Below are 11,373 nucleotides of genomic sequence, written 5' to 3'. Positions count from 1 at the left end.
GTAGGTCTTAAAGGGTTAAATAAATATCGTCAAATAATCGAGATCTCAATTTCAGTGAAAATAATCGTGATTATCATTTTTGCCATAATCGAGCAGCCCTAACTAAAACTAGTAACTGAGACCAAAGGAAATTATCAGGAAATAAGGTGTTTACAGAAGTGACCTCTGTAAACGTTGTCAGGCCAGAAGTTTTCTGTAATCAGTGGAATCGCCCTCTGCTGGTCATTAGGAAGAATGCAGGTTTAAGGCATTAGCTTCATTTTTCCTGGCCAAAAGTTACATCCATCTTTTATACAGGTTATGTCCAAAACAGGGCCCTACCACCAAACATCAAGCCTTCCGTTTGATATAGTTATCCAGAGTGAATTAGATTACAATAAGATACTGTAATCTAAAAACAAAGGGACCCTGTACAGGAAAGGTCATTCAGTAACAGCCTGTTTTTTCCCCACCCCTCAGTAGACTTGGTGATTTCAGTGTCAGCTTTTATGCTACTGTGCGGTGGAGCAGCTGATGCAAATAGACTCAATGAGCTCATCGGGGATGATGATTCAGTCCTGGATACAGAGGAAAGCACTTAGTACTGTGGATGATGCCTCTCATCCCCTGCACACCACACTGGAGTCATACTAAAAGTATATATGTGCGCGAAAGGTGCGCATTTCTCAAGGTGTGACCAATGAAACTCTGTCATTGTAAAGAGGTTTAAAGACACGTTTAATTCCCGATATCTTAATATAAGACAAAAAAGTGCAAATAACCATACATCTCAGTTTTTCTACATTATAAAGAAATGGTGCTGTAGTAAGCAGTCTTTGGGCTCAAATTATAAGAGATTACTTCTAGTAAAGTTCTAGTAGGTCATTGCCCAGACCATCGTATAATTATAACACTGAAGATTTTTTTGATTTTTTTAATTTACTCACAACAATTATGTGAAAAAACATCTTTTGTTAAATGTTTTATATTACTTAATTACTTTGGTATAATGTCACAGAAGCTGTTATCTGTTAAAAATACAAAATGCATGCCCCTCCCATTCCAGAGCCATGCAGTGCATGGCCAGATTGGAGTCTTTGCCTGACCAATTCTGGCCCCAGATCCTTATGTTTGACACCCCAGCTCTAAGGTGGATACAAGTTTAAAATTAAAAATGAACAGTCTCATTTGGGTTGGTTTGTTTGTTTTATAAATCATTGAAAACTCTCTCTCCTCTCAGGGCCTGCAGCTCACAGCAGCTTCACGGCCCAAATGGGTGTCCTGCGCCCACACTTTGGGAACCCCTGCTTCCTGCACTATTGTAGTTTTCTTTTCTTTCTTTTTTTAATGTTATCACTGAGCAGTCTTTCCTAAAGATGTTACTTTCTTTTATCTCATCCCATCTCGGAATGTCTGTCCAAAAGCTGTTAAAACATTTGTGAGTAACTCATTAATCAGCATTTACCGCTCCAGCGCCACATGAAAGCAGCACCTGCACATGCGCCATGTGTGCGTTCCAATAAAACCTGGCAACAAGTACACGATTTGTTCACCTCCAAGTTCCACACATCTGTCTGGAGCAAAGCACAGCCCGACAAAAGGCTGCTCCCATTCTGGCTGTACAGGCAGCACAGGTGTGTTGTTATTGCACAGGTGTTACTGTCTTACTGTGGGCGTGGAGACTTGGGAGCAGAAAGCAAGCGTTGGGAAACCGTCCCTGAGGAGCGGACCAAGGTGCTTCAGCTCCAGTGATTGTAAATAGAAATAAGAATGGAAATAGAAGCTAAAGAGTGGATGTAAGAAACATGACAACGCATGACCTCCAGATTTAACACCGGCTTATGTGAGTCTAAATCAAACTGACATGAAGATGGTTAAATCTACTCGCTTGGAGCAAGTGTTAAACAAACACACACCCCTCTCCTCCTCCAGCCGGGAGGTCTGACCGGGTACACACCTCTTTTCGCCGGATATTCTTGGCGAGCTGCGTCGCCGACATAAGCAGCAGCGGGTTTCTGACGGGCGGGAGCTTCTTCCCGGACAGAGCAGGTCTCCGAGGGGAGAAGAAGCGAAAAACGATGACGAGGACCTCCGTGACAGCCTTCAACAGCCATACCTGAGCTCTTTCCAGCCGGCTCAGAGCCATGTTTCAAGCGCGTGAGAGGACGGAAGTTCACCGGCTGGTCGACCGCAGTCAGAACACTTCCTAGCTTACAGCAGCCGATCTTTTTATATACATCCGCGAGACAAGTTAGCGACAGTTAGGTCGCCACCGGAAATGAAGCGGTTGCTTTCAAAACAAAATCATGACCTCATTTTAAAGGGCCAAAATATTCCAGTACTAAAGTCAGTTTTTGGAATTTACTCAGATTTCCATCTTATGCTGCTTAATACAATATTCCACTACTTTCCAAACAGTAAAGAGAAAAATGCATAATATTTCCTTCTGCTTCAGTTAGTGCTTAGTAGTTACTTTCCTGGTTGATCAAATAAGTAGTTTATGTACCTCAAGTACGACTATTCATTGGAGAGTTTTATTAGTCATTCACACTTATTTGGTGATACTTTTTGAAAACAAAACATTCATTTTTAATATATTGTTATAAAACAATATTACAAGTGTTTTCATTTTTTTAAATTCTGCACAGTGCATGTTGTTATTGACTTTTCATCACTTGTACACTGTTATTTCAGTAGAACTGTGATGTAATTATTTAACTGATAGCTTTTTACTACTGACAGTTGTCTGCATATCAGTTTTTACTTCTATTAATATTTTTTTTAATTACCTTTTTTGTTAAACCATAATGGCGTTATTAACTAACTAGGTTAACCAAATTTTCCAGGAGCTTTTAACTGTATCTCATCATCTGCAACAGCAAACAGCATTATTTTTACTGAGTGCATTACTATGCAAAAAATGCATGAAGTGTAATAGGGTCAGAGTACTTTGAAGCAGTTGTGCGGCGGAGACGTTTTATTTTGAAAATTACTACCGGAACATAAAACAATATATTGTGGTTTACCTGTCAGTGACCTATGCCACCATTCAGGGTAATTAAAGGTAACGTTTAACTATGAGTGTAATGTAAATGTGGTTGCGTAAATTACTTGGTTGTGGCTGTTAAACTAGTGCCTGCAAAACATAGATAGCCTTCTATTTGATGTTTGCTGCCCAGTATCACTTGTTTATATGAGTTATAAGAAAATAACTTGGATTTTGTGAACAAAGTTTCTGATAAAGTATAGATACAGTATGATATCTATACTTAACAAGATGAAAATACAGTATACCAAGTACACTGCATCTTGAACTGTTCTCCATTAGTATTTAGTATCAGTACTGGAAAAGTATCAAATTTCAGGCCAATAAGATGTTTGAGTTAGTATCCAGTATGATTTGAAGGTGGGGCATCCTTTTCTGTTTGTCCTTGTAATCATATTTAAAATGACATAAACTGTAAATCTAAAACACACGTGAGTGTAAAAAGACGTAGAGGCAGGTTTATGAAGTTATTTTAAATTTTGCATGCTCAGAAATCCAGTTTTTGTTTTTGTTGCCTCACGACAATGTTTGGCGATAAGAGCTACTTTTGAGGGCAACTTTGATAACAGTGTGTTTGTATGTAATGATATGTTATTTCATGTATTTGTGCATATTACGTGTGCCAAAGTCAGGGATTAAAAGTGAGACAGTGGGATATTTTTTTGCAGTATTTCAGCATTTAGTTAGAAACCGAACCAGCATTAAGGGAGTGACGTTGTTTTTAAGTAGCAGGTAATTTCAAATGCAGCGTTTCTATCAGTTCAGCAAACATCAGCAAACACATAAACAGTTTGTGTGCAGTTTGTCTCACAGTGTGTTGCTAACTAAAGGTCCGGTTGCTGTATTTAACAGGGAGAGAAAAGCAAGAGAGCCAACTTCACTCGGAGATGGAGAAAGATAAGAAAGACAGGACAGGACAGGAGAGGACAACGGGAGGTTAGATTTAAAAGTAAGGAGTGCTCATTTAAAACTTACATGTAAGTCTTCGTGTTTTAAATCAGATATTGGGTCTGTTCAGGCGACATTATGTTTTCTCATATTGTGAAAAATGCTGCAGAACAAACCAAGGTGTTATTTAAAGGCTGCATGAAAACCATCTGCAGGTTAGTGCAGGATAAACAGGTTAGTTTGCTGCACAGTGATGGATTTAAAGTAAAGAACAGTGTGTGACTGGTACACAGTGGCTTTAGGTTAGGTTACATCAAGTGTAGCAGAGCTCCATATGAATTTTAGCCGATTATGCTGAGATTCATTCACCAAATTCCACTTTCATATCAACTTTATACCTTCTAGAAAAAAAGGCGTAAACCGTACAGCGTCAGTGTAGAGGAGGGTGAGGTGTAGAGGATGGAAATCATCCAGGACTACTCCTGAAACATCTGCTGACATCTGGTTGAATTAACTTGTGTAAATCCACAAAGTGCAGCAGGTCAGCTGATCACAGCCTGTACACTAAGAACATCTACTGGAGCTCTCAATGGAAATTATTGTGAGTTATGATTCTTTTCCCCACATTACAACTAATTTTAAGGTTCCCCCACCACCCAAGAAACAACAACAACAAAAAAACATGAAGTTAAGCAACCATCAGTCAGCAGCAGAGGGCAGCATTGTTAAACATAACGAAACCTCTTGGCTTAGCAATTGAACATGCAGAGCGCATACCAGCAAGAAAAAAAAAATCCTTCTGCAATGCAGGTCAGTGGGTTAGTGGAGAATCCACAGAGTCTGTTTGAGTTTGTGTCTCACTGCACCACCGAAACTGATAAAGAGCCTCGTGTGAAGCTTTGTTTGGATTCAGCTCCACACAGACGTCTTTTATTTTGCTTTATTTCCCTGTTTTGTATTCAAAATAATCAAAATACAGGATAAAATGAATGATGATATGCTTCGTTTCAAATGTCTGTAATCTGACTTCACCGCCTCCTTCTACATTACTTCAGACAAACCACTCTGATTATGTTTCACACATGCAGGCTGAATTTGTTTTCTAAAAATCTGGTAGATTTATTGAACAAATTCATATGTTTAGAGATTTAACAGGGCCACGCCTGACAGGGACTAAAAAGAGAGAGCATATTTCTCCTGTGTTGGCTTCCCTTCACCGGCTCCCTGTTAAATTCAGAATTAAAATTAATATCCTGCTCCTCACAGACAAGGTCTTGAATAATTAGGCTTGAAACTTTAGTTTTTGATAAAGCATATAGTTAGGGTTATATCAGGTAACTCGAGGCTTTCCCTGATGCACTTCCTAGTCACTCACTTTTTCTCACTCTCTATGTGTTTACACACCTCTGTCTCTTTTGTCCTGTCTCCCTCCCCTCACCACCAACCAGTGGCAATATAATCTTCTTCCTGAGCCTGGTTTTGCTGGAGGTTTCTTCCTATTAAAAATGAGTTTTTCCTTTCCACTGTTGCCAAGTGCATCCTCAAAGGGGGTTGTCTGATTGTTGGGGGTTTCTCAGTATTATTGTAGGGCCTACCTTACAATATAAAGCTCCTTGAGGCGACTGTCATTGTGATTTGGCACACAAATGCCACATTAATGCATAAGAACCAGTTTGTACTTTTACTGATGCGTCCATATTGATAACCTTTTTATTTAAGTTTTTTTTTTTTTTACATTTTTTTGTAATTTGACATTAATGGCATATGTGGAATGAACAACAAACCCCCCTAAATGCACAGCCATGCATCCATCTGCTTATCCGTTTAGGGTCGTGGGAGGCTGGAGTCTGTCCCAGCTGTCACAGGGCGAAGCAGGGTACACCCTGGATAGATTGCCAGTCTTTCACAGATTAACATGCACATATATGATTACATTTTTTAAATATTTTAATTCACTGTGATCCTAGCACTGAATAGATGACCTTTGCAACATACATCATATTTCTATTTAAAGATAAACCATAACAGCACCAAATCTTTATGTTAGTTTGTGTGTTTTTTATGTGAATTAAAAGCCTGATTTGTGCATCTGCAGTGTGAGGAGCTGTGTGCAGGTACCATTACGGTGAAAAACATCATATTAGGGTTTGACCCTGTGCATAAAAGGAGCATGTAATCAATCATGTCCACACAATAGGTGCACCACCCTGCTGAGCTATTTATTGATCCTCTTCCACCAGGACAGACCTCCATGGTCATTTGTAAGGAGTTGAGTTCACTATAACTTCTGTTTGCCTAATTTGCATGCTTTAAAACTCTGGAGCTTTTTTGCGTGCAGACTTTGACCTACAGCCAGTTAACCCACATTATAGCTGAGACCCAGCGAATAAGCAACACTTTCTTTCGGCACGATGACGTGACGGTCACAGAATAAAGGCATAAATGTTCCTTGACGGGTACACCCAGTCTAAAAAAAACAAAACATAAACGTATCACAATACCAACCGAGTGGAGAAAAACAGACAACCTGATCACCTGTAAGGCGACACCTGAGGCCCAGACACAACTGCTGGGCATGTAGAGACAAGAAGGGAAAACCAGGGGAAACACACAACTGACGGCGCTAATGTCTCTGTGTAAAGCTGCAGGAAAAATGTGGCCCGCAAAGCAATTATAGCTGCATTTAAAGTGTGTATAATTTTCCGGTTGCAGGGAGTGTAGCTTGCGGTCTTCTGTGTTTTAGGAAAAACCTTAAAGGCTTTGTTAGTGCACGCCTTTGGGGTAAAATGATATGGGGTCAGTGAACAACACAAGGAAGCCTTTGGGCGCTTTTCCATCTTCTTTCCTGTGTCTGCCGACATGAGATATCCACCAAATGCACTCTAGCTGCGGCTCATTACTGTGTCTCTCACAGTTTACACACAATGGAAACAACTCAAGCAGCGTCACCTATTACAGCATCCAACCGACAGACGCCAGCTGATAATGTTAAAGCCTCTGCTTCCGGATAAATCAGACAAAGCATCGCCCAGACGTTTAATTTTTCTAATGAGATCACAGACGTCAAATCCAGTCATCCTTCACCGGACAGTAATTTACTTTACAGTTTGTTTTGAAAGGAGCACTTTGCTCTCATCCACTTTCCAGCACCTCCACTCAGCCCTGGAGACCAATGCAAGCTGATCTGGCTGTCCCTCGGGGTGCCAGAGCAGAGTGTCTGCGACTGTTGTGCCTCTAATGGACAATTTTCATTATTAAAATGACAAGTATTTAAAAGGTTCCCCCACATTCCTCTGCGCGGGGTCGGAAAATCTTCTGGAGATAAAGAGTCACCAATATTAGGGAAAAAAGAAAGATACAAAAATTATTTTCAATTGCATTAAAAATGCAGTGTGTGAAAATGGACAAGTCAAAGTGGTTGACACAGGAAAAAAACACAAACAAAAAAAGAAAAAGGACATTTTCCTGACTGTGTTGTGTGTTCAGCATCGGTTACCACAGTGATTTAGCCAGGTAGAAAGAGAGTCACTTCTGTGACACAGAAAACTGTCTTTAAGTTCAACCTAACCTGCTAACCCATTAATTTTGCTTCCTAGTACACCCCTCTGGTTAAATAGGCTCAGCCCTACACTGAAAACAAATCCATAGACAATACAGAACGAGGTACTATTTTAAAGTGAATTCACAATAAGTAACCTGCCTTTGTTTATTAAGCCATGGTGTTTTTCTACAGGTCCTGCATTTATAAGGAATTAATATAGAGAAAAACGCAACTGATGTTAATTTTTGGAGTAGATAGTAAATAGAAGAGTGTATTATTTACTGTATATTTTTACATGCATGTGCCATGCAGTGTTTCTTAATGCAGCTCCTCTCACCAGCTGCAGCATCTCTGTTCTCTTATCTAGCTTCACGTTTTCTTCCACAGTAGGAGGAGGGATGGGGGAGCTGAAGTGGAATGGGCCCAGGGGGAAGGTCCCATGTGGCAGCCCCTACCTTACCCCCTAACCCCCTCTCACCTCACTGGTCCTCCTTTGGGGACCAGCATGCAAGCACATGAAACAGCTGGTGTGCTCCAAAAAGCAATTATAAAGCCCCGGGCCCCCTGCCTGGCTGACCGGGGCAGGGGATAGTGTGGTCATTAGCACCCCCGGACGAGTTTTAACGAGAGGCCACCACAAGGACGGTTGGAGGGGTGACCCAGCAGGTTCACATCACTTATATCAGGTGGAAATTGGAATTTCAGATGAAGGAGAGGTGTGTGTTTGATCTTTTATTTACACGTTTTTTGAGGGGTAAAACAGGTAGTCCATACAGGGTTTTTTTTCTTCAGTTATAGCATAAATGGCTAAAATAAACAAATAAATAAATGAATAGCAAGCCAAGTTTCTCTATGCTGTGGGGATGTTATTCAGTTGGTGAAGCTAATGAAAAGCCTGTGTATCTGAATTAGTCCTTGTTCCTGTTGTGCTCTCTGTGGATTGATTTGTCCCCTGAAGGGAACTGGAAGCTCAGGTGTTGACTGTGCTATTGATTCGCCTCCTACCAAGTGTTGTTAAAACTCTTCAGTGGGGGAGCAGAATGAAAAACCACATGAACCAGCCTCATTAAAATACATGTTTTGGCCCCTTCAGGTGACTGCAGGAAAAATTGAGTGAGAATGATTTTTCAGCCTAATGCTACATGTAACATTTATATAACGATCTAGTAAGATCTAGTGGCTCAGATAACTGTGGTCTGTAGACTGTGCCTCAGACATTTACATACTGATTTGGTTCTTTGATCGAGGTTATTGACAGCAGTCGCCTATCCATTCATCAGGAAGGACACAGTCCACAGATCACTGATTATTTAAATGTCATGCTAGCTCAAAGATGATTAACAGGCTCCAGAGGTCTGGTAAACTTAGAGCAGATCTGCAGACCTTATCAATCCATTTCATCAGGCACACAGAGTATAGCCACTGTGATATCACTCACTGGTTAGTGAAGTCCAGTAGTAAAGCTGTAAGCTTAGCATTTTTGCAGTTAGCCTCCTGGTGTGTTGAAATCAAATACGATGGAAAGACTGGTTCTGCTTTTTAGTGCTTTATGCATTTATATACTTACTCCTCAATGCCCAAGTGCGTTTTTATCTAGCATTCACATACAGCAGATATCTATAGGCTGTAATGTTCATGCGGTTTACATGAACAAGTAAAGCATCTCTGGCACTACCTGCTGTGGTCATTCCTTGTGAATAAGGAAGTAGATGAAAGTAGCTTTTTATGGACTGTGCTTCTTTAAATAAGACTTGAAACTAATGACTGAGACATAAATCCATCATTAAAGTGTTTACTGATGTCACAGAGCAATAGAGCAGGGGGGTCTTCTTCTCACAGAGCCCTCCAGCCAGATGTGTTGCCCCCTGATGGCCATTACAACAAACAATTTAGACCTGGAGGATACATCACTGTTTGCTCTGCACCAAATTGCAGTGCAGTCTGCACCATAGCTGCTGAAACATTTCACCAAAAAACAAAAATGTGAACCCCAGTGGCCCTAAAAGTCGCCATCTTCTTCTCCTTATTCTTCTTCCTCTTTGGGCTGCTATCTGTAGGTTCACCACAGAACCTACAGATAGCAGATTAGGGTGTGTCTCTGTCACACCAACCCTCTGCATGTCATCCTTCTCTATATCCATTAAGCTCCTCTGTAGTCTTCCTCCAAGCATGCCTTCTTCTTCTTCTTTGTGTTGGGTGCCGTGCCTGAAGCAGCCCTTCTCATTCTGGGCTTGTCAAAACATGCAAATGGAAAGTTAGACATTTTAATCCCAGAAAAAAAACATCTGATTGCATAGAAAGTGATAGTTTTATTTTGGTGGAGAACTGCTCAGCAGCGTGATTTGCTTGTTGTTTGCTCTTCTCACATGAAGTTTATCTGAAGTCCGTGTCAGGACAACAAAAACTAATCAGAGGTTAAAATGGGACACATCAGTCGTTCACGTCACTGGGGAAGGCTCAAGTCTAGTACAACTCAGGGAGGTCAGCGGGGGTCAGAATAATCCCCCATCTCTCTCTCTCACACACACACATGCATGAATGCTTACACATAATCCCCACAGCATGCTCAGTGAAGCCCAGCCTGGACTCACAGCAAATCAACAGTTGTTGTGATGAATAAGTGATCAGCAGCACTGAATAATAAATGACATGTTTTATTATAATGTGACTTCAGTGTTTTATTTTTTATTTCCCCTGCTTTCAGGATAGAGCTCATAAGGAAGAGAGCCACTCGCCTCCAGCTGTATGTGATAACGATGTGTCGCCACCCGAAGTATGTGGCTGTGAGGTGTGAGATGGCTCCACGCCGTATGATGGGCTTTTTTTTAATGCCTCTCTGGCATCCAGAACCTTCAGGTGCCCCCAGGCAGGATTCACAGTTGCCTGTAATGAACATCAAAAATAATTTCATGACCGAATCTCATCTTAAAACAGGGACATTTATTTATTTAGCTATTTGTTTTACTTTACATCACCGGGGTTGATTTGGTTTGTACTCAGTTTGACTAAAGTTGTTTGTTTTATTGTATTTAATATTCTGTGGTGATATGAATTAACCTACTCTGTAGGTGAAAAACATGTTTGCAGCTGCATAAACGCACAGAACATTCAATGAGCCATTAAAGGGCTTTTTTTCTATGCACGTGAGCCTCATTATGACGCTACCCTGAGTATTTAAACCAGTGTAAAAATGTTTTAGGACACATTAAACCATAAATGTCTTAACATAAGAGAAAAAAACTGTAATTTCAACACCACGTCTCAAGATTTCTATGTAAAGATGTGTAAAATTATAGAAAATGACAGAGAAAATCCTCCTAGCTCATTATGCACCCTGTCTTGTATTTATAAGACATACATGTTTTGTTGATTCACAGAATTTTTTCTTTATGTTTATCTGTTACTTAATTCCTTTTTGGTTCAGCGTGAATAGCTATGTGGGAGCAATCAGCAGAAAAGGCTTAAAACTGATGAAAATACAGTTAAATGTCCAAAAATAAAAGCCAATCACATTTTCCAGCCTTTTAGTGGACCTGATTGGAGTCTTTGCTGGGCCAACTGTAGCCCCAGAACCTAATGTTTGACACCCCTGCATTATATATATATATATATATATATATAGTGGATGGTTATTGGGGCCCAGCAGCCATGTTTCTCTGCCGCAGGGGTCTCCTGGGTAATTACAAACAGCCCCAGTCAGTGAAAAGCATCCAGACTTTGGATGAGGCAGCTCGTGTTTATTGCCACTGAAATGTCTTGCTGATCTGTTAGAGAGGAATCATAATAAAGATCGTGTCTAATATACAGCTCAGGGTTTCCGCACAAACGGACTCCTCATCTTCTCCAGACACTAAGCGCATGCACGCAGCAGCACGACCTGGGGCACTTCAGGCGCCCCCACAGGTGCATTTTTGCGGTG

The 11,373-nt window shown here is 40.7% G+C and overlaps 1 protein-coding gene across 1 annotated transcript in view; it reads right to left on the bottom strand.

Moving 5' to 3' along the window:
- Positions 1-2,249, bottom strand: part of faah2b (fatty acid amide hydrolase 2b) — a 21,573-nt gene extending 19,324 nt beyond the window's left edge. The window contains exon 1 of the mRNA XM_005750458.1: positions 1,937-2,249. Within this exon, the coding sequence (XP_005750515.1) occupies positions 1,937-2,125 (189 nt within the window). The 5' untranslated portion in view covers positions 2,126-2,249. The remainder of the gene's footprint in view (positions 1-1,936) is intronic.
- Between the last annotated feature and the right edge of the window lie 9,124 nt (positions 2,250-11,373).

Source organism: Pundamilia nyererei, unplaced genomic scaffold, assembly GCF_000239375.1.
Source record: "Pundamilia nyererei isolate P.nyererei 1_Seehausen unplaced genomic scaffold, PunNye1.0 scaffold00275, whole genome shotgun sequence".
Classification (NCBI taxonomy): domain Eukaryota; kingdom Metazoa; phylum Chordata; class Actinopteri; order Cichliformes; family Cichlidae; genus Pundamilia; species Pundamilia nyererei.
Note: the sequence above shows the minus strand (reverse complement) of the source record. Positions and strands in the feature narration are given on the sequence as shown.